The sequence below is a fragment of the Pimephales promelas genome, chromosome 4 (assembly GCF_988280905.1).
Source record: "Pimephales promelas chromosome 4, fPimPro1.hap1.1, whole genome shotgun sequence".
Taxonomy (NCBI): Eukaryota; Metazoa; Chordata; class Actinopteri; order Cypriniformes; family Leuciscidae; genus Pimephales; species Pimephales promelas.
Genome location: NC_142772.1, coordinates 30,390,972 through 30,415,001, shown reverse-complemented (window position 1 = coordinate 30,415,001; position 24,030 = coordinate 30,390,972). Strand labels below are relative to the sequence as shown.

At 36.3% G+C, this 24,030-nt stretch overlaps 2 protein-coding genes across 4 annotated transcripts in view; both read right to left on the bottom strand.

Annotated features, from left to right (window-relative positions):
* tnpo1 (transportin 1) overlaps positions 1-13,834 on the bottom strand; it is a 31,607-nt gene extending 17,773 nt beyond the window's left edge. For both annotated transcript variants that reach the window (XR_016168334.1, XM_039650162.2), the window contains exons 1-4: positions 13,424-13,834; positions 11,576-11,651; positions 9,930-10,079; positions 6,594-6,700 (exon numbers count right to left, since the gene is read on the bottom strand). Coding sequence is in view for 1 of the 2 variants with exons in the window: in XM_039650162.2 (XP_039506096.1) it covers positions 6,594-6,700; positions 9,930-10,079; positions 11,576-11,651; positions 13,424-13,528 (438 nt within the window). In the remaining variant the exon portion in view is untranslated. The remainder of the gene's footprint in view (positions 1-6,593; positions 6,701-9,929; positions 10,080-11,575; positions 11,652-13,423) is intronic.
* A 3,820-nt stretch (positions 13,835-17,654) lies between these two features.
* ptcd2 (pentatricopeptide repeat domain 2) lies at positions 17,655-23,789 on the bottom strand. Of its 2 annotated transcripts, none has more exons than XM_089130255.1 (11): positions 23,569-23,789; positions 23,277-23,423; positions 22,697-22,789; positions 22,109-22,238; positions 21,176-21,293; positions 20,984-21,062; positions 20,611-20,702; positions 20,302-20,475; positions 19,998-20,072; positions 19,819-19,932; positions 17,655-18,214 (listed from the first exon to the last, which is right to left on the bottom strand). In XM_089130255.1, the coding sequence occupies exons 2-11, from the start codon at positions 23,383-23,385 to the stop codon at positions 17,990-17,992; spliced, it is 1,209 nt and encodes a 402-aa protein (XP_088986381.1). In that variant the 5' UTR covers positions 23,386-23,423; positions 23,569-23,789; the 3' UTR covers positions 17,655-17,989. The 2 variants fall into 2 exon arrangements, with proteins under 2 accessions (XP_088986381.1, XP_039506097.2); XM_039650163.2 differs by having other exon boundaries at positions 20,302-20,415; positions 23,569-23,776.
* Between the last annotated feature and the right edge of the window lie 241 nt (positions 23,790-24,030).

Genomic DNA, 24,030 nt, shown 5'->3' with positions numbered 1-24,030 from the left:
CTATTCCTTTTCTTCCTTCTGGGCCGAAGACGGACAAAGGTCTTACGGGGTTGGTACAGCATGGGGGTGAGTAATTAATGACTTAATTTTCATTTTTGGGTGAACTATCCCTTTAAGGGAGACTTTATAGTAGAACCTGGGAAATACTGTAGTGCCAGTGAGACAGAGAGGGCGTAATCATTTTTAACCATATTTAAGCAACTGGACAGTAAAGAATAAATAAAAAAAATAAATAAAAAAAATCAACTCTTACACCAATGCACAAGGATACAACTCAATATATAAATCACCCATACAGAAAGCATATTCTCAGGGTAATAACTGAAATCTTCATTGGAGTAAAGTGGGTCTTGACTTGGACAGTGATCTGTTCAGTAGGCACTACGGACCTAGCTACCATGGACAAATTTGTAGATTTGTTGCAAAACAAATTGACATTTTAATAGCCTGGACACAGCATGTGTGAGTGAGAGAAAATAATAAATATTAATAATAATATAAAAAATAATATTTATAGCACTTATTCGTATTCATTATTATTGTCAATATATTAACTGTAATACATAAACCCATGCATGGATTAAGCTAACCCTGCTTGTAGCGCTACAAGTATTGATAGATTTATGGTGAGGCTGTTGACCTTAATGAGGTCAACTTATGCAAGCTTGTTTGTCAAAAATCTGTAAAAAAAAATAAAAAAGGTAACTGAAACAGAAGTGCGTGATATTCATGTTATAAAGTCAGAATTGTGAGATCACAATCGCGTTAAAAAAAATTTAAATTCCAAATGTTGAAATAAAAAGCTCCAATTATCTTTTACTTTTTTTCCCCCACACTTAGTGAATGAATAAAATATACTTTAATATACATTTTGACATGCAGCTAATTTCTCTAAATGATTAACTGTTTTAAACCAGCTAAATTCATTCTTGAAGAACTTTCAAAACCTCAGAGAAAAGGATCTGGCAGAGAACAATGCCAAATCCAGACCCACCCAAACCATCAAGCTTCCTCCTGATCTCACAGACGTTCACCTGTAAGGAATCTAATCAGGTCACGAGCACAAACGGCACCGTGGCAACAAGCTGTCTGGCTCGCTGTCGCTATGGCAACTGTATCCACTGTCAGCTTGCACTTTTTTCAGAGATGGCACATTTTCAGCTGAGAGGAACACAGATAGGAAGATATCATTTGCATATTTATAATATTTTAGCCTCACCAATTTAAACATTCGAGCACAAGTAGACACAAAAGATCATTCGTGCGGGTCTGACAGAAAGCAGAGTCTGACAGGACGAAAATACTAATTTGAGCCCTTTGTCTTCTTGCACTTGAACTGACAATTTCACACAAAATTATGTCAAAATGCCCGTCTTGGCAAGTATCCTAGTAAACACAGTCGGTTATGTCTAAATTGAATGTAAACATTCGAGATAGAAAGCGCATGTGTAACAGTATCAGAATGATGGATGCATTGTCTTACTGTGACAGCAGGCTAATATACGGCCTGCTGCTGTTTGTTTTTAATGTTAAAGGGACTGCGTGTAACTTATGTAATTTATTATTTAAAATCAACATTTTTATTCATAAATATGTCCTCAATGGTGTACAAATACCTCTGCCAATTATCTGACTCATCCTCGTAAATGAAGAATTTATTATCTTTATATACATGGGGCGGGTAAGTCCACGGATAAGGATTAGGATAATCTATATTTAATTTATACAGTGAAGACTATGCTATTTAACAGTGTTAAGTGTTATTTTACATTTGATTACTTTATTCATTGATTACTGTATTTTTACCCTCCAGTGTTATTTTATTACACTGTTTACTTGTCTTTAACTGTGTTTGAAATGTATATCTTATATTATATATGTATAATTTGTTCATTTGCATTGTTCTTGCATTCCATGAAAAAGTCTGGAGGGTAAAATAAAAATGTGACTAGCCAATGGCGCACTAGATGCAGAATTAGTGGAGAACAGCAGCATGTTTGCTGTCGAGGCTGAGAGGATGCTGCCATTAGTACCTCAAGCGGTTAAACAATGTGACAAAAACACACGAAAGCCAGACCCAAATATTAAATTTCACAATTGTTACCATCTATTTGCATTAGTTTATATCCACCTGGTCGCTTTTATGCAATCGTTATGCAGTGAAGTTGCATATTTAAAGCTAGTGACATGAGAAAGCAAACTGTATCATCATGCAGGCAGCCAACAGAAAGATAAACGAATTAGCCTGGATGCCAGCCCGAACCCCGCCCACAACATTTTTGGGTCGGGAAGTTCGGTCTGGACTCAATCCATTGAAAAGTAATTATGATCAGTCAAAAAATGAAAAATTAACATATTCTGACTAGAATATGGGTATGACGAAGTCAGGCTATAAACAAATCAGAAACACATTCGATATTAGTTCTTGTTTTATCGTCACAGTAATACATATTTTGTTATTTTCCTTAGATAATCAAGTGTTCTAATATGTATTAACATTTGATAATGCTTTGTAAGTTGTAAGTATGTCATATGTTTGCATTGTTTTTATGTCTTTGTTTATTACTTTCTATTTTATACCTTTTGTACAGCACTTTGGTTCCACATGTGGTCTTGAAAGTGCTCTATAAATAAAGTTGAGTTGAGTTCTAAAAAATAAGCAAATAAATTGTGAGTAAACGTGTTCATTTCAATGCTATGGCATTTGTGTAGATATTTAACGACGGCCATCGTTCAGCACTATTTTATGTGTTTATGTGTAAAAAACAGCTATCAGTGAGTTAATCGGTTATCGGTCAGCATGGTCCAACCTAGTTATCGTTATTGGTAAAATCCACTATTGTTCGACCTCTATTATTAGTAATTAGTGTAAAATGCACTAAACTAATAAACTATTATTCAAAAGTCAGAAACATCTTAACCATGCCAACTAGATAACATATGACATCTCTGGATGTTAAACCCATTACAGAGAGCAAAACCACTCTGCCCAAGCTAAATAAAGTCATCCCTGACATTCTGGAAATGCCTCTCAACTGCTTCAGACTTCATGTAGCAACATGAGTGTCCACATGCCACCACCAAACTAGAAGATCACAGCGGAGGCTGGATACACTCTCCTTTATACACATACACACACACACACACACACACACACACACACAGGTTGCCAGCTGCTTATTTTACTCCTTATGGTGCCTCACAGAAACTTTGAACTAGGTCATGGGTTAAATTCAGTCAAGTCAGTTCATCTTGGGCATCTATTTTCTATTCAAATAATAGGCATTCAAGCACATCTCCGTGAAGAGATAAAATATTAAAATCTCCAAAAGTGTTTAGAGTGTGTCAATAATATATTTAAAATAAGAAATGAATTTTGACAGTAGCAGTATAATATATTTAGTTTCTTGAACTTAAACCACACTATGCAGTAGTTTCAAGGTGGATACAGTTAATGCACATTCAGGATTAAATAAAAGGCAGACTTTCATTCCTGTTGCCTGCCACTATATTGAGCCTTAAAGGAATAGTTCACTTTTGAAAAAACTTTTGCTGATAATTTACTCACCCCGGCCCATGTCATCCAAGATGTCCATGTCTTTCTTTCTTCAGTCGAAAAGAAATTAAGGTTTTTGATGAAAACATTCCAGGATTTTTCTCCATATAATGGACTTGAATAAGACGATGAATAAGGGTCGTATCAAGCGAAACGATCGCTCGTTTTATAAATAAATAACAAAGTTTAAGTTTTATAAGCTCAAACGCTCGCCTTGCTCTGTTCTGTAACGCACTCCTGTTCGAACTCGTTCATCAAAATGAACAAACCTTTTTCCGAGTCATTTGGTTCATTCGGCGAAAGAAACAAACGAATTGATTCGGAAAAAGATTTGTTCATTTTGTTGAACGAGTTCGAACAGGAGAGTCACGAACATGCACCACAGAACAGAGCAAGGCGAGCGTTTGATCTTATAAAACTTAAACTTTGTTGTTTTTTTTAAAAATGAGCGATCGTTTCGCTTGATAAGACCCTTATTTATCGTCTGGAATCGTTTAAAGCCCTTTGAACAAGTTTGCAGTTTGTACTGAAAGTTTCTTTTGGAACTTGAACCATCTGGTTCCCACTGAAGTCCATTATATGGAGAAAAATCCTGGAACGTTTTCATTAAAAACCTTAAATTTCTTTTCGAATGAACAAAGAAAGACATGGACATCTTGGATGACATGGGGTTGAGTAAATTATCAGCAAAAGTTTTTTGAAAAGTGAACTAATCCTTTAATATTTCTCACATTCATTTATCTACGAGTGGTTCGTCCCCTCCTCCCCCATATAATGTCTCTGGCATGGTTCTCAGCATATTCCAAGCAGTTGAGCTAGAGGAGCACATGCATGGCTGTAGAGGACTGCATTTCATTGAAAGATAGCATGGGCATGTGAGAGAGATTCCTCACAAGTAACTTTGATATAACTACTTTTTTCAGGCACATGCACAGCCCTAATTAATTACAGATGCATATTCTACATAGTCAGACCAATCATTACAGGCAGAGGGTGTGACATTGCACACACACACCACAACAATGTAATGTGCATGCAATTTGACATCAAAAAATAAGAAGAAATATTTGTAATACAGTCTAAAGTTATTTTTTCTTCTGTTCTTAAAAAATAAAATGTAAAAAAAAGCCTCTTATGCTCACCAAGGCTGCATTTATCTAATCAAAAATACAATTTTAAATATTTTTATGAATAACAGTAGTTATTCTTAAAAATAAATCTTACTGACCTAAACATAAATTTACATATACAGTGGCATTCAAACATGCACCAATATATTGTTATCATGACAATGACAATGATCTTGGTTATTCATTCATTCCCCTTCATGAAAAAAATCATTTGTACAATTTACAGTTAATGTCTATTTCTATTTTTATGCAACACTTCAAAACCATTAAACTTAAAAACTTTAAATTAGACATATTGTAATAGATTTTTACTGTAGACTCAGACTGTTGAACAGCACTGTCATGTAAGAGAAGGTCAGGCGAGTCTGAAAGTGTGCAGTGCAGAGTCTGCAAACGTGTCTATGATCAGTTGTGATCACATCCGATCTCCCCAGTAGAAAATAACTGGCCTCAATCTGTGCTAACAAGCCTGCTCAGCAAGTGTCTCACAGTCACACAGGGCAGAGCATTGTACTGCAAGTTCAGAGTCTCTTGTTCATGTGTGTGGGTGGGTGACATACAATTCACTCATTTACCACATGCAGGCACATAAAAGTCCTATTTTCGGAATGACAAGCAGGGGTCGTGTCCCTGTATGTCTGTACTTAGAACACAGAAACCGGTCAAGTTTACCAAGCATTTCCCTATATTAAAGCCCAAACCTCCAATTTGCAAACTTAATCTATGCAACATCAAAGCAGAGATAGGTTTTGTGCGCATGGGTACATGCACAATGTACTGACCTAATGCCAAAAGTTCAGCTGCTTAGCCTTGAGTCCAGATGCTCAGGGCTCAAAGAGTTTTACGTGTATGCATTAGCAAAACAAATTTTTCCAGAGGGATACTAATATTATTGCATTGATATTTACAGTGGGGATTGAAACTAGTCTCTAAATGTACTGTATGTATATAATAATAATAATAGTTTTATTTATATTTTATTTATTGCTGTTACAAATTTATGAAAAAAAAAAATTGATCCTGTTCTAGCTTCTAAATGATCAATATAGCATTCTAGCAAAATATGTAGAATATCAATATTATTACCTAATAATTGTGAGAGGACAAATCAACCAAATCAGTGTTTGAACTTTCATATCAGAACTTGCAATTACAAGTCAGAATCTCATGATTACGGTAATTATGACAGTGTGCCGACATCACTACACAGCAACCATCGTGGATTGTTATTTTTGCTAAATAAAATTATAATACTTTTGAATTTTTATTAATTAGGCCTAATTACATTACCATTCAAAGATAAGATGGCCCGTAAGATGTGTTGATGTTTTTAATAGATGTTCACCAAGGCTGTATTTTTCAGAAATAGAAGATATTGTGAAATATTAACTCAAATAACTTTTTCTATTAATATTATTTTAAAATGTAATGTATTCCTGTGATTGTAAAGCTGAATTTTCAGCATCATTCCTCCAGTCTTCACTCAGTGTCACGTGATCCTTCAGAAATCATTCTAATATGCTGATTTGCTGCTCAAGAACACAATCATCCAAAACTAACATAGTATTTGTACACAACGTTGAAACAATCTTCAACAAAACATTACAACCAAACACAGAGACCAATAACAAACCAGCTAAATCACTGACAAATGTAAAAATCCCACAGAGAGAAACTTCTCTGTGGAGAAATGCTGCAGTTCATGTGTCTCAGCAAACCTCAGATATACTGCTGAGAGCTTAGATCATGAAGCAATGAGCAACACTACAGGTTTAAATGAAAAGTCAGCAACATCACACAGCTCCAATTAGAGGGACAAAGAGAGAAAGAAACATAGGATAATGCGAGAAACACGAAGAGGAGAGAAAGGACTGCGGACAGCTTCAGAAAGAGTGTGTGCATCTTACTTCACAAGTGTTATAGTCCTCAGAGTCCAGCAGTAAACAGAGTTTAGGTAGAAGCTCCGGCCAATTCTGTAACTCCCCTTTAGAGGCTATAGTTGTGATCAGAATACCTGAAGAACACAAACATATGCACATAATGCACCATTTACAGTAGACTAGTCTGTATAGCATTTTAGAAAATGAATGGACAGTCTCTCGTGTATGACAAGAGATGGCCATGGAATCACTAAGTTCAGGATAAGACTGAAATAGAGATCATAGATAGACAAATAGAGGTGGGTAGTAACGAAGTACATTTACTTCTTTACATTTACTTGAGTATTTCTTTGGGGAAAAAAATAATTTTAAGATTAGATTTAAATGTGGGTACTTTAATTGTAACTTGAGTACATTTCTCATGAAAAAAACTGTTCTTTTACTTCGTTACGCTGGGCGACATTCCAACACATTCTCATCCTATGTGACGCCATATTACATTTTGGTGAAATACTACGCACATGGCACCCTTTAGCGTCAAAATAACACACGCTGTTATGGGTAGGTTTAGGTCTGGGGTAGGGTCTGCTTCTTATATTGATGCTAAAGGATGCCAGTCACCTGTATGACGCATTGGGTTCTACGTGTTATATTGACGCTAAAGGGTGACATGTGCGTAGTATTTCGACGAAATGTCATATGGTGTCATGATGAGAACAGGCTCGACATTCTTCTCGCAACTTTAATTTGATGCAATACATGTTAAGGAAAGCATAGTTCATTCCAAGCGTGGCATGAGCGATGCCTCATTCACAAATTAATCACTCGTTTAAGTCGATTCTGTTCAATGACTTGATCAGTAAATGAACGAATCACTTTGAATGATGTGTTCTGTAGTGTTTCCTGAATCGTTTTCTCCGTTTTCGGAGTCATAATAGGAAATTAAGAGCGTTGGATGTAGTGGCCGTGGACCTACAGTCAATAAAAGCAAATCTGCAAATGCATTCAGGTTCAGGTTTATTGATATAGCCCATTTCATACACAGGATGGTAGACCAATGTGCTTTACATAATCATAACAGTTAAGACATAATTAAATTGATTTACATCAATCAATTCAAATAGTTAAAATGATTTACATAAAATAAAAACATGTGACTTCACAGGGAACATAATACACAAAAAAAAAAGATAAGAGCTTTCAGACCACAGGTACAAGGGAGGGTTAGTAGAGGGCATCGTAGAATAGTTTTGTTTTTAATCTGAATTTAAAAATGGAGATAGTGGGAGAGGTCTTGATGTCTACAGGAAGACGCTTCCAAAGACGGTCCGCATAGCAGCTAAAGGCTGCCTCTCCCTGCTTGGTAGGAGCGCTGGATTGTACCAGTTGGAGTGTTCCTGCAGATCTAAGTGATCTTGAGGGGCTCTGCTATATAGAGTGGTCCTTGACCATTTATTGATTTATAAACAAGAAAAAGAACTTTAAAAATCAATTCTATTGATCACTGGAAGCAAGTGTAGAGATTTTAAAATTGGTGTGATATGATTGTTTCTTTTGGTTCTGGTCAATAGCACTTGCTGCTGCATTTTTGGATCATTTGAAGAGGTTTTATTTTTTTAGGGAGACCAGTGAAAAGACTATTAAAGTAATCCAGCCTACTGGTGATGAAATCCTGAAAAAGCTTTTCTAAGTCTACCGGTAATATGACGTTTTTAACCTTTGCAATGTTTTTTTAAGTGATAAAAAACTGCCTTCATGTGGCTCTTCAATAATGACCCTGAGGTTTTTCACGGTTTCCACTACCTCAAAACCTTTCATTCCCAATAGTTTGGCAGTTTTAAAACTCTGATCCTTTTTCCCAAAGACAATTACTTCAGTTTTGTCTTTGTTTAATTTAAGAAGATGTTTAGACATTCAGTCTTGAACTTGGTTAAGACAATGATAAAGGGATTCAAGGGGAGCAAACTCGTTGGGAGACAAGGATAGGTAAAACTCTGTGTCATCTGCGTAACTATGATAACTAATAGAATGGTTCTTCATAATTTGGCCAAGAGGGAGCATGTACAAATTAAACAAAAGAGGGCCAAGGATTGAACCCTGAGGGACACCACATGTTAAGGACACAGGAGCTGAGATGATGCCGATGATAGAAATAATGCTTGTATCTTCTGTGTTTGTTGCAAAGATAGCCCATTTAATTATGGAATATTGAATTATTATAGATCATTTTTCCTGTGAGCTTTTTTCTATGCATTTTCTTTTTTGCATAGTAAAATAAAACCTGTAGCTGTAAATAATTTTGCCAGACAAATACCTTAACCAAGTTTAATGTTATGTATTTCTTTTTAAATATTTTAAATATTTCTTTTAAAAAAAGAAATATTTAATAATTTCTTTTTTTATTTTATGTATTTTACATATCGTGATGGTTTAATCGAACTTGTAGGGTCATTCAAAGCAAATCTCCTGCAGATTTCACTTTTGGCCATTACTGTAGTCATCAATGTGTGGGAAGACATTCATAGACAAAAAAATTTCAAACCAAATAAACAAGTATAGGACGAATTATACATTTCATGTTGTTTTGCAAGATGCTGGGTAACCATAGAAACACAGCACTGCATATCTACCTCTTCACAGTCTAATCACAATCACAAAAAGCAGCTAATTCGGACACATCCTGTCAGACATACAAATACAATTATTTGTGTATCCAATTGGAATTGATCAAAAATGATTGACTGTGTATCGCAACTGTGCAACTCCACACTGTGTATCGCAACTGTTCCGATCTGATTTGCGTGTTCATGCCAATCTTTTGTTTTTCGGAATATCTACATTAGATTCAATGGCAATGATATTGCTAGATATACACAATAGAGATGTTGTTTTATTTACAACATGACACTGTGGCTGGCTGGACTTCTTCTGAGGCAGCAGTCGAACCGCAGGAGGCTGGTATGAGCAGCTTTATTCAATGTTGTCGTCTCTACACATCTCTATTATTTTGGCATTTTCTGCTCGTCTGGCAACACACCCTTGTTTCAGCAGCTACTTTCAACACGTTTCCTATAGTTTACATAGTCTGTGCGGTCAAAATGTCACATAAACCAGAGCGGTCAGACTGAAACGGATTTCCAGAAATGCTATTTGAATATGATTTCAAACCATATGAATATAACGAAGTGGATTTCATGTGATTTTTTGCCATTCACAGAGAACATAAGATTGGATTCCAGTCAGATATGCACAAAAATCGGATTTGTACCACGTAGTCAATCAAAGCTATACAGGCCCCTAAGGCATAATACTGTTCACATCATGATGGCAAACACTTTGGCTCAGAGCTCAGTCCATACTCACCCACTGTGGCTCTGATGAGCGGTGATGAGTCTCCGATGTTCTGCAGACACTCATTTTTGATGAAGTCAGACACGCCGTTTGGGAAGTTCTGGTAATGGGCCTTAACATTGTTCTTCAAAATGAGGCCACTGAGAGAGCGAGTAGGCTCATCTATGAGAAAGGAAGGATGAAAAGCATTACTTTCAGACTGGGTGGAAAATACAGCCCTCGGCAAAGGCCAAGATTAGAATTAAAGGAAAGAAAGACACAAACAACTGCAGGGATAAACTGTAATAACTAATATCATAAGAATACATGCATTATTACAAAATTAAAACAAAAACATTTGGCTTAAAGGAATAGTTCCACCAAAAATGAAAGTTAGCCCATATTTTACTCACCCTCAAATCATCATAGGCGTATATGACATTCTTCTTTTAGACGAACACAATCGGAGTTATATTAAAAAAATATAACGTCCTGGCTCTTCCAAGCTTTATACTGGCAGTGAATGGCCGTTTTTGTCATCGCTTCTCTTCAGAAAGCCTTTATCAACCCCCCGGAGCTGCATGGAGCACTTTTATGATGGATAGATGCACTTTGATGGACTTCAAAACAGAAACGACCATTCACTGCCAGTATAAAGCTTGGAAGAGCTGAGACATTTTTTAACATAACTCCAATTGTGTTCGTCTGAAAGAAGAATGTCAAAGTCAAAGATGACTTGAAGTAAATCATGGGCTAATATTCATTTTGGGGGGAACTATCCCTTTAAAAGAACTAATAATTAAAACACACTGCATGGATGCTTAGTAAAAAAAGTGCCTTCTGTATAAATATAAATAAGTTGTTTAAAAATAAAATATTGATTTTTAATTGTTTAAAATAAACAAAACTACAGCCCACACTGCACAATCCTAACTGTTAAGACAACTGGTTAGGTGAATGTTTAATTAAGGACCTTCTGTTTTTTTTTATTAGATTATGATAAATTATTTTGACACTTATAAAAATATGTTGTTTAAAATAAAAGTTAATAATTGTATTTAAAATAAACCTACAGCTCACTGAAAAAAAAACCTTATTGTTCAGCTCTGAACTGGTTTAGTAGATGCTTAATAAAGAACCTTCTGTTTTTAAATGGACCTTGGGCTAATTCAAGAAAAAGAAGAGAGAGGGAGAAACCTTGACAGATGAACTTGTCGTTTCAAAACATGCTCTGTGACCTGGGGCTTGACTTAGGATACAGATTCAAAAGGTCAGCGCAGCTAAGATCCCAGTGACAGATTAACACTGACCTGAAGTCACACACGCTAAAGACACCAGCTTCAGAAGACACTACAGAGACTAAACACCACCTAGAACTGAGCTTCATCCAGCCTGACTCAACTCCCTTTCCAGCAACAGCAATATAAGTCATACTACACAACCTGTCACGTCAAACCTCAAAAAACTGCGACAACCACCATGCAGGCTGACAAAAGATCATTTCCTGCACCTATTAGCAGTGCCTCCCGTCACACAATGTGCCTACGTAAAAATCAAAAGGTTATAGGCTTTCAAATGAACATGACCCATTACTATACAGATGCTTGACTCTCATATCCCAAATCAAAATGATAAATCAAGCATAATACAATAAGTTAATGATAACATGCACATCTTACCTTCCGTCTTTAGCTTTGTGAGCACAAATATTAGGTAGTTGTTGAAGTCCGGGTATTGATTGAGCTGCTCAAGTTTCTGTGGTGAACATTAAGGAAAGACATCCAGACCACAGAGACAAACAGCAGGGGAAATGTGCATCAGTGCATGTACTTTATGGAATAATCACATGCTGTTTACAATGGATGGATAATTGCATCAATGAACCTATGAACATATGAGCAAATGATGTGTGAATATAATTTAACATTGATTAAAAATTACTTGTATAAATAAAATACTATATATATATATATATATATATATATATACTAGAAATACTTGGAACAAAAGGAAATTAAAAATGATCTAATTTAAAAATAATAATAATCATACATAAACATTAAACATTTACAAAGACGTTAAACTCACCCAGTGGTCTGAGGTGTTCACTATATCAAATATGCTCACACAAAAATCATTGCAAAATATGCTTTTCCACAGGTTGAAACCACAGAAACCAAAATTTCCCTGGACAGCAGCATGTGTCCAAATTTTAATCTTAACCGTTCTATTTCATTAGAAACAATATTGAAACAGGGCTGCAAGTGTAAAATATCGAACTTGTCATTTAAAGGGACAGTTCACCCAAAAATAAAAATCTGTCATCGTATCCATTTTTCCAAACCTGTAACTTTCTTTCTTCTGAGGAACATAAACGAAAATATTTTGGGCAATGCTTTTTTTTCTACTTCCATAAATAAAATAAAGTAAACTAAAAATATAGGACACGTATTGGATATATATTTTGTGCTGACATTCATTTTTCCTGAAATTTTGAAAATTGTATTTGACATTTACAAGCTTAAAATGTCGTAAAGCTGTTCAGTATATATTTTTTATAGCGTTCTGATGGATAAAAGACGATGCATAATTTTCAAGATGAAGGGGCGTCACAGTTCACCCACTGACACATCTTTCTCACTTATGTCCCCAATATGTGGAATAAAGGCTGAAAAATCGCCAATGTCAGATGTCTTTGTCTGAGCTGCATCCGATTATGTGACAGAAAATCGTGATAATACTCGCGCCACTGCAGATGAAGGTCCGTCTAATCTGCGTCTCATAACCAACAGTGAGCAGCCTACATAGACAACATTTCAGTTTGAAGTGTTGCAAACACGCCTGTGATACCCAAAATTAATGTAAAACATGTGTTTTGTGCACAACCGTTTATCAGATAAGATGATTGTTTGAAATGAATCACAAATATGTTTTGTTTCAGCTAACGTTAACGTTAAACACGCCATTTGATCTCAGGTATGGGATAGTAGATCACGCAAAAATGAAAATTCAGTCATGATTTACGTAGCTGTTGTTACCCCAAAGTCTAAAAACATTGTGACATTATTTCTTTTGTGGGGTTGTTGTAACATTAAATTAAGAAATATTAAGGAATGTTGATAACGGTTTTGGTGACAATTGACTTTGTACAAGCAAAAAAAATAACATAGGCGTTTCTCAAAATATCTTCATTTAAGTTATGTTATACAACAAAATCATACATTTTGGAATAACGTGAGGGTGAGGCTGATGGCAGATGTTCGTTTTTGGGTGAACTACCCCTTTAATATTCCACGACTGGTAGCTATACCGTTACGTTACACCTGCTGACACCATACCGTCACCACCCTAATCTACAGAAAAAAAGATAAACAAACTAACGTTAAATGACAAACAGCGTGTCTTTCAAATCTCAAGCACTGAGTTATCTAATGTATGAGCTAATCACAGGCAAACTCCTCCTGACCTCCGCCATCCTCTCGTTCGCCCGACATCCTTCAGCACTGTTACAGTGAGGTAAAGGATACTTGTTGGACGGATCGTTGCGTTGATGTGTCCGGGGACTGTGATTCCTTGAGCAGCTGTAGGATCTGCTGAAGTCCCTGCTCGTCGGGTTTCCACTGGCACTCCATCTTGTAACGTTATGTCTGGAGTCTCTCTCTCTCTCTTTGCGTGCGTGTGTGTCTGTGTAGGCGCACGGATCTACACCCTTAGTTTCACATCAAATAACGGCCTCCACCTTGACCTTCAGCTTCAAGACCGGCTGTTATCGATTGGAAGATGAGGTCTCCGCGAGAGTTTACAGTGGATGGACCCGTGTAAAATGAGTGTGTTTCGCGGGCGTTGAATGTTGTTGGTGACGCTAGGCTAACTTACATACATGGTCTCAGCCTGGTCCGGATCACCGCACATCGACACAGCGATAAGCCTCTGTGCGGCACTGGCTGGGTCCTAGTGCTCGTCGAGTCACTGTCCGGGATTAGCAGGGAAATTGACCCCCAATATTTCTCGTTGCAAGCCCGGCTGAGTCGGTAGAGCATGAGACTCTTAATATCAGGGTCGTGGGTTCGAGCCCCACGACGTTGGGCGAAAAATATTTATTTACAGTTGCATCATTGTTCTGTATAGCAACAAAAATGAAACTAGACAAAACAAAAATGCTATATATACACATAAAAATGAGAATTATAGTTAAAAACCTCATAATTGCATGAGGGTGAGTAAATGATGACAGAATTGACTTTTTGGGGTCTTCTATACAAGCATCAACCAACATTCTAATCTGAAAAATGAAGCCTGAAGTGCGAAAAACTGCAATACATTGAAAATCCACTAAAGAGAGGTCCCAAAAGGGAGCAAATATAGACCTCATATTAAAATGTCCATTTTCACAGCATAAATTCATGTTTTTACAGGTTGGTCCCATGGACATTTATTTTATTTTTCGATAGGTTCCGAGTGCCTGACAACTATGAGGGGGTGAATTTCTTTCTTACTCATTAGTTTAGAATCGTATTTTAGATATAAAATGCATGACCAAATAAGGGCGTGGTTAACTTTGATTGACAGTTTGATTGACAGCTGATAGCTCTGAGTGGAATTCCTGAAATTTGACGTCTTGGCCATGATCGGAAACAACACCACCCCTGTATCCTTTCTGAACATTTGCATTGAAATATCATACATAACATCCATGTTTGCTCTGCAATAAACTGCACTAACCGACACTGTAGGACTAGAAGTACTTCGCTCCTTTTTTCCCAGTACGTGACATTCCACTACTATTTACACGTCATTAGCACTATTTAGTATCAGTGTTTGCAGGCAGTGGCACTGCAACAGTTAGCATTAAATCACCTCAGATAAGTTAGCGTCCGCGCCCATGGTTATAACTGACGTTTTTGAAACACTGCAAATTCTTCTGCCAAATGATATTTATGTGAGCTAACGTTAGTTGGTCGCACGTTAGAGGCGTCCACGCCATTGGATCTGCAGTTGCCGCAGTACAACCGATGAATGAGCGAGCTATTCAGCTGCAAATACGTTTTAGGGTTCAGTAAATCGAGGAAAAGGAGTTTCAACATATGATACTGACTGCAATCAGTTGCAATCGATAGGCTGCAGGATCCAACATTTTTCTCACACTCTCACACTCACACAATCTTACACGTTTGAACTTTGAAGCTGCAGCTGTGGTAACTAGAGCAGAGCTGGCAACCCGAATGCTGCAACACAACTGACTCCGTGATTGGTAGAACGGTGGAGGGCGGAGCATCAGACCAAAACACAACATGACAACATCAACATTAGTTGAGGGCTGCAACTTCACTTTTTAAATTACAATATACTGGCCGGACTACTGTTGTCAGTGATATAAGTATTTGAAATGAACATCATTTCTTAATGTCTATAGTGACATATCAGGGCCATTTTATTATTTGAAATAAATTTCTTACATACAGCTCCTTTAACTGAAAGTGTGGGAACTACTTCCTTCCGCTACGGATTCAAATCTGACACTTGTGACCAAGTCTCCTTTATGAATTTTCAAATGTCACTTTAGAACTAGAAATTAAGAAACATTGGTATCATTGAACCTTATGGTAATAGATTATTAGAGAGAGAGGTCGACTAAACGTTTGTATAGGCCTGGGCATTACCTGCATCTTGCTGATATTCTTCAGGTCAGCTTAAGTTATATTTAGTAATAATAACAAAATCAGTTGAAGGTCCTTTTAACAGTTACCCATAAATTGCATATTTACAACCTTGTTTCAGTCCCTTTCAACATAAAAGTCCTTTGATCCAGACCATAGCTCCTGACCCCTGACTGGACTCGTAAAGATATTTGCTGCCCTCTAAAGGTGTACTAATGTAACTTTCACTGAAGTTGAAATCACAATCACTGGAGCCGGAGCGTCTCAATATGGCATGTTATTTATATACAATATATTATTCATTGAAATAATATTGAACTAAAACAATATTAGCCATTATAAAGGTATGAGTTTGTACAATAAAAAAAAACACAAGCAACAGTTAGGTTAAAAAGTACGTAGTCTGAGATCTACAGGCCAGAGACTATTAGTTGCCCCCCTTTCACATTTTAAAACTAGGGGGGACCGTTCATTTCAAGTTGTTGCACCCAGGTTGTGGAACGCTTTGCCTCCTTTCATACGCGGCTTGGATTGTGTGGAAAATTTTAAAAATCATCTGAAAACTCTGCTTTTTAAAGAGGCTTTTAACTAGATTGTAGGGTGGTTAGGCTGGTTTAATGTGTACGTATTGTTTATTTTATTTATTTTATTTTGTTTTGTGATGCAATGTATTTATGAGAGTTGTAAATGCTTTCTTTTGTTGTGAAGCACTTTCTGATCTTCATCTGAGAAAAGTGCTATACAAATAAATTTTACTTTACTTACTTACTTAAAGTACAAAAGCAGTGCTAGTTAGAACAGAATTTCAGTTAAATATGAAGTTATAAAACTTAACTTTGCCCTTGGCCAAATCAATTTGCTCTTGAACAAGTAATAGATTAAGACCAAAGATTACCAGCTTAATATACCCAAAATTAATAGGCATGTTTAAACTACAGTATATAAGGGCCAACTCATGGACTGTAAGGGCCAGCTGCAAATTCCTGAAGGACTGGCCAAGATAAAGCTGTTCACGCAGGTACATGAGTGCTGAACAACCTTGACAGTCTGGAGCTCACAGACAACATCTAAACAAGTATGTGCTATATTTATATATAAGTTGTATATTTGAGGTCTAAATAACTACACCCCCCCTTTAAAAAAAACACCTCTTAAAACTACATGACACAAAAGTAGTATTTGTAAAACTATGGTGGTTTGCCAAAACGCTCTCTGTGAGAAATGTTGCAAGCGGAGTGATACAATCGGTGAAATGGTTAGAGTGCTGGAAAAGGCTCCCAGCCAATCTGAACCAATATATATTCATCAAAGGGAGGCCGTAATATAATTATTACGTTAAAGTGATGTGATTGTGAACAATGTCACATAATATAGGACAAAATGACCATGAAGGTCTGCCATTTCATAAAATGCGATACTTAACTCAGGAACACTTTGATTTTGGTGGTCCCTTTACATTCTGTTGACTACGAGTAACTTTGCAACTACGCGTCAACTAACTCTCATTAGAGAAGTAGACTGTCAGCTTAATATCTGCTAACTCTGTTTCTGCTAAGTAACTACTTTGGTAGGTTTATGTTAGAATAAGTTGACATACTCTACTAACACTCTAATGGGAGTTCGTAGATATATAGGGGCAATATTACTTAAGTCAACAGATTGTGTTAAAGAGACCATCAAAATAAAGTGAATCTCTTAGCTCTTGACTTCATGTCTGTGAAAGTTGAGCAAATCTCACTTCATCACATCCCACAATTTCAGAATTTGATTAACTTAAATATAGAATTTTAAATAAATAAAAACTTGATTATTTGTCCATTTCTTTTGTTTATTGAAATATAAACTGGGGAAACACATCAAGGCAGCCACACCATATGAGCATTTTGATAAACTCAGGATATGGACAGGACAGCCAAACTATTCAAACCCTCAATTAATACAATCACATTAAAAATAAAATAAATTTTTATACATCTCTTGCATGCATGACACCCTGACCACATAAAAAAACACAATCTCTTCCAGCAGAACATCTTGCTTCTCTGTTTTGTTTAGAAGACATAAAGCAACACTTTTTTAACACCATTTATCAACACTTTAAAGTGTTGTACGTTGCTGGTTAAGATTGAAAAATAAAGAGGGTTCACAGTTATCACCTGATTGCTTCTCTATTCACATTTCTTCCATTTCCCTTTAAAAAGGAATACAAAAATGTGCACGTTACCAAATTAGAGGAACATCACTTTATTTAAGTGATTTAAATTCCTTATTTGATTTCATCAACTCAAGTCAACAGTAACTGGCTTAAAACAGCAGGAGGTAGATGATGCCAAATACTGAGCTTGAATGGACTGCATCTACAGTGTGTGCAGATCAAGGATACCCCTTCACTCTCATAATATAATATACTAATGCAGAGTCTTGAACTCCCTGGATTCACTCTAACCGCAATGTAGACTGCAACGTTTTAAAAGTCCTTCGGCTGATCTTTCTTTCCTGTTCCAATATTCCCAGAGGCCTCGCCTTTCTGGAGGGAGTGTGACATAAGATCTCATCAAGGGTCTGTTTGGTGATCTGACCAGTCTCCTCTAACTGTCTCACCACCTGCTCCACGTGTCCCTCCCACAGCCCATTAGCACTCTTCTTCCTCAATTCATTAACCTGAAAGAGCAGAAAATGGGAGAGGAAACACACAAAACATGTTTTATAACCTGTTCTGGTTTAATTTATTTAAATGTTTTTAATACAAGAGGTATTTGATTTTTTTTATATAAATTGAGGATCTGGGCTTAGTTGCAACAAAGCAAAGGGTACCCTTAGTGAAACATGGATTCTGAGGAAGAAAAAAAAACCTCAAGGTCATTAATAAGTATTTGCAGTTCTGTTATGGGTTGCAACAAAGTGACCATTAGTGACCATTTCACCCTCACATTCAAAATGAAGGGACCAAAACACATCCCAATGGCTGTGCCTTCAGTCATTTCATAAATTGAATATTGTAATACAGCTGTACAACTGTAGTAAAGGTAAATGTTTTGTTTACAGGAGATGTTTTAAGTATAGTAGCTGCTTCTCCATTGCAGCGTAAAATGCTTAGAGTAAACACTTAGGTAAGGGTGACTTAAGACGCTAGTTGCGACGCTCTTCAAGAAAGCATTTTTTCCTCCGTAGGGATACCTTAACTTAAAGGAGTAGTTCACTTTTCAAAAAACTTTTGCTGATAATTTACTCACCCCCATGTCATCCAAAATGTCGTTCGTTTCGTTCGTTGAATGAACCAAATGACTCGGAAAAAGATTTGTTCATTTTGATGAACGAGTTCGAACAGGAGAGTCACAAACGTGCGTCACAGAACAGAGCAAGGCGAGCATTTGAGCTTAAAAAAGTTTTTTTTTTTTTTTTTTAAATGAGTGATGGTTTCGCTTGATAAGACCCTTATTCATCGTCTGGAATTGTTTAAAGCCCTTTGAACAGTTTGCAGTTTGTACTGAAAGTGTCTTTTGGACCTTGAACCGTTTGGTTCCCACTTAAGTCCATTATATGGAGAAAAATGCTTAATTTCTTTTCGACTGAAGAAAGAATGAAATGGACATCTTGGATGACATGGGGTGAGTAAATTATCAGCAAAAGTTTTCTCAAAAGTGAACGACTCCTTTAAGGGTTTTCATGCAACTGGGCCCAGAGGCTCCATGTTTGTTTTTATATAAATTTCCTTCAATTTTTTGTACACCCTTGACTGAATTTGAAAGAAAAAAGCAAGGGAATCTCAAAATGTTTAAAGGGGTGATAAACTGAGAAATCCAATTTTCCTTGAGCTTTTGACATCTAAGAGGTCATCATAGTATAAGAATATCCTGTAAGTTAGTCCAATAAAAGCTTTCATTGACACCAGGCTCAGCAAACGACTCATTTTTCAAAGCTGGGCTCAAAACTAGGGTAGAAAATAGCCTATCACTTATTCATTTTGATGTTTTTTAATGTAAAACCCAAGCAAACGTCATCAGTTGACCTCAGACAACAATATAAATTTCTTTAAAAAGCCAGTACATGACCCCTTTAAAAGGCATCTCTGAATGGAATGACACGAGTGTACATGAGTTAGCACAGTTAGTTTTGATTTGTTTTATATTATTAATATAGTTGACTGCATAATTCCATTCGTTTCATAGTTTTGATGACTTTAATTTTACTCTTAAATGTAATAGCCATGGTGAATGAGTAACAATAATAAAGAAAAAGTATTGTAGGAGTGTAGCTGATCTCACCACTTCCTGGGAGAACTCTGTTTTCTTCACAAACACTGGAGTCTTTGACATTTGGGCTTCTGTGAGGGCAGCGATTGCCTCTTTCATGGACCCCTTCATAGCCAATATGAGAACCTAGAAACAGAGCGGTTACACATATGCAAGCTCTCTTTCAAAGACTGATTTGAACACACACTTACTCTCAGGTTCTGGCATAGACGACTGTGCGTGCTCATGATCTGCGAGTAGAATGTCTGGGCTCTCTCTATGTCATTCTACAACATAAATCAATGAAAAATAAACACTTCACAAGTTGATCAAATTAGGATTTACTGTTAATATATCAAAAGATGCAAAATGGTCTGTGATTCAATTACAATTTCACAATTTTCACTATAATTTTGATGTTACACCCACTCAGTTAATTTGTATGGCATTACATAACATACGAGAAAGATGTATTCTATAATTTGAAATTGGATATTGACATTTTAATCATCTTACCTGTTTGAGAGCAAGAGCAGTTGCAAAGCAATAGGCATGACGAGGGATGATATTGCCTTTTGTCTGACCTTCTTCCAACAGGGTCAAACAGATATGATACGACTTTGAGGTGTTCTGCCAATTCCGAGGTACAAAAACACGTGTACACTGTTTATAAATGACCTCTTTAAAAATCTGTTGTACATAAAAGAACTTAAAATTACAGTGAGAAACTAATGCTCAAAGACTAGCTTTAGACTTGTATGCGAAAACCACGGGTTGATGTTTTTAATACAAAGCGTACAATACTTGCTTCTACGCGGTCTTTACCAGTTTATAACAAGTAGCAAAGGCTAGCACGAAGGTGTCCTTGTTGAACGGCACTCCTTGTTTTTTCATTTCTCCCACCACCTCCAGGCCACCTGTGAACACGATCAGTCATTCACTGAAACCATGGCAACAAAAGACAGACTTCTTTGAATTTTTGCAGAAAGGAAGCCGCACCGATTAAGGATTTGTTTGTGGTGATTAATTCCCTAAACGTGTCTCACTGGCTTTTCAAATACGAGACATTTCCGTTCTTTATTTTATCTAACACATTTTTAAGCCAACAGGAAAGGCAACCAGAGCACAATAAAATTAACTGATCGATTGTGAAGTTTCATTCTTTATGAGAATAGATAGATGAGCTTAAGAAACTTACTTTCGAAGCACTGTTTAGTGAATAGTATGTCAATGGCAATATTAAAGGATGTAGAGTCTGGAAAGAATCCTTTGAGAGCCTAAGCAAGAAAAAGAAAATGTCAAATCTCCCTACAATCCAATCCATCCTCTATTACATGGTCATCCAGTGAATGGAATTGCTTTTGCACAATGTGTGTTCATTTTCACCTACTGGATCTGTCAGCGTTGTGGCTGCCAGCTCCTCTAAACCCAGTTCATAGCATAACCTCATGAAAAGAGGCCCAAACTTGAATTCCCCAAATGGCATGTTACGATTCTCTTTATGGTACCTGGAATGGACATAAATAACAAGAGAGCAGTGTTGAAGGGTTAGTTCATCCAAAAACGTTCTGTCCCCCATTAACAGCTACGCAACTGACACTTTGACATTTCAAAAAGTTTATTAAGAGATTGTAAAATGAATCGACATGATTTGGGCGGTTTATTTAAAATTTTCTGATACATTTTCTGAATAAAGTTTAAATTTAATCTGTTCATTAAAGCAATCGAGTCTCTTCAGAAAATTTGGACTCTTGGTTCTCTTTCTGAACTTTTTGAAGCAACAAAGTGGTAGTTGCATAGCTGTCAATGGAGAGACAGAAAACTCTCATATTTCATCAATCTTCATTTGTCAACAGGTTTGGAACAAAACGAGGGTGAGTAAATGATGACAGGATTTTCCTTTTTGGGTGAACTAACCCAACTAATTAAACTTAAAGATTAAATTAAAGAAAAATTAAAGATGGATAATATGCTAAATGCAACCAAAACACTCTAAATTTGCTTCTTGGGTAAACATACACTACCATTAAAATCTTTGGGCCAGTAAGATTTTTATTTTATTTTTCAAATAAATCAAGACTTTTATTTAGCAAGGACGCATTAAATTGATCAAAAGTGACAGGAAAGACAAATTACTTCCTATTCAAAGTATCCTTTCCAAAAAACAAAAACAAATCAACCAGCACAACTGGGTTTTTTTAACAATGAACCATTAGACTTCTTTAAAAAAAAAAAAAAACATCTTACCATCCCAAACACAGTAGTGTAAACATCCTTGTAATATAAAACATATCTATATAAGAAATAACTGAGGCAATTTTACCTGTAAATGGCATTTCTTGCCATAATAACATCTTCAGCAGACTGGCATAAATGCAGAAGCATTTTCAATTCATCTTTTAAAATTAGCTCATTTTTCTCTATTTTCTGATGTACTGTATCAAAATAATAAGCTGTAAAAACACACAAAAAAAAGTGACATTCAGAACAAGGGAGACAATTATGTTTCAGTTCTGAGTGTTAAAGGTGCACTCAGTCACTTTTGTTTGTTGTTCTGGCCAATACAACAGTTGAGGATGTGTGATGCATTCATATATTGTAAATTAATAGCTTTGAGCATAAACTCAGGATTCAGTTATCAAGCCATTGTAGAAATTCACTACTCACCGACCGTCATGATTCATTAACTCCTCAAGTCAAAATGTCTGATGACAGAGATAAAGATTTATAATAATAAAAAACTAAAATAAAAAAATCTTATGTGGATGTAAATGTTTTTTGTTTTTGTTTTTTAATTAAGTTCTATTATGTGTAGAACCTTTTAATGAGACAGACAAATATGACTGAGTGCACATCTGAAGTAATGAAACACCAGAAAGGAGTTATTTAAATCAAGTCAAATGATGCATGCCTTTTGATCCTGAGAGTCGGTGGGCAACAGCAAGTTTCTTCTGCTGAAAATCCTGCAGCTTCACCACATCTTCAGACAAGAGATGACGTTTGGCTGAAAAGAGTGTTTGTTAACAAGTCAGTTTCTCACCTAAGTTACTGTCTGAAATGAAAACCACTTTTTTTGTTTTAGCACCCACGTCATATTTAAACCCTGATCAAACCCTGAAATTTAAACCAGATAGTTACAATTTTAGACTGTTAAGACACTTTCACCTAACGTTGGTCTGACTGGGAATCAACCCATCTTTTTTTTTTTCCAGCATTAATACAAGGACAGAAAAAATGTAAACAAAAAGGGGGGAAACGGTGACACATTCTTCAATGCAGAGACAACAGTGTTGTATTATCCAATCACGTCAATATTCTCTTGGTCAATATTCTATACCGCAGACTCTGCGGTATGTTTGTGTGTGTGTAAGCTCTAACGTCATTAACTTACTCCTCAATGACATAGGCCTTGGCTTTTAAAACCACTTTTTATGGCATGTTCTCAGTGACTAAACTAAGAATGAATAAATACAGCGTTATACGCATATTACCTCCATGTCGACATTTTAAACAGTCTGACTGTAGTGCTCCTGCTGCCGCTGCTCTGCTCGCATCGGTCAGTATAATACGAGCACAGGCGTTCAGTCCTCGCAACGCCATGTCTGCCTGAACTCATGAGCAGTCACATTGTGCATTTTCTATGGGAATAATTATTTCAGCAGGTAAATTTATTTAGATTTATTAGTTGAACAACACATATTAGAATAAAATATTTAAAGTGCATCTAGAACACTATCTATCATTTGCAATATACATAATAATAATAATAAACATTCAGTATACCTTGACAACACCCCTGTTGTAGCCTGAAATGGAACATTCCAATGTGGCGTTCTCCGGTAACCCGGTGGTTTGTTAACAATCATGTATTGTTACATGTAAAATATTAATTCAAATATTAATTCAGAAAATATTCAGATTGTGACTGTGAAGGCACTTATTTTAACAGTGGTTTAAACGCTTTGGATTCTCTTTGCTGGTAAACAACACGCTACATTACAGCTAGACCTGCAAGCCATATTTTAGCCCTTATATTGAAAAGTTTTAATCAGCAGATGGCGCTGTTGATCACAGACTCGTGGATGCTTTCCTGTCCCGGCCTTAAAGGGGTGGTTCACTTTTTCCCATGACTGACATAGCCTATTTTGACTATCCCTGATGTTTCAATTGTTGCTTTATGTGAGCACTGCTAGTTGGAGGTTGTGATAAGCCATTGGTAAGCCGATGAGCTATTAGTGGAGAAAA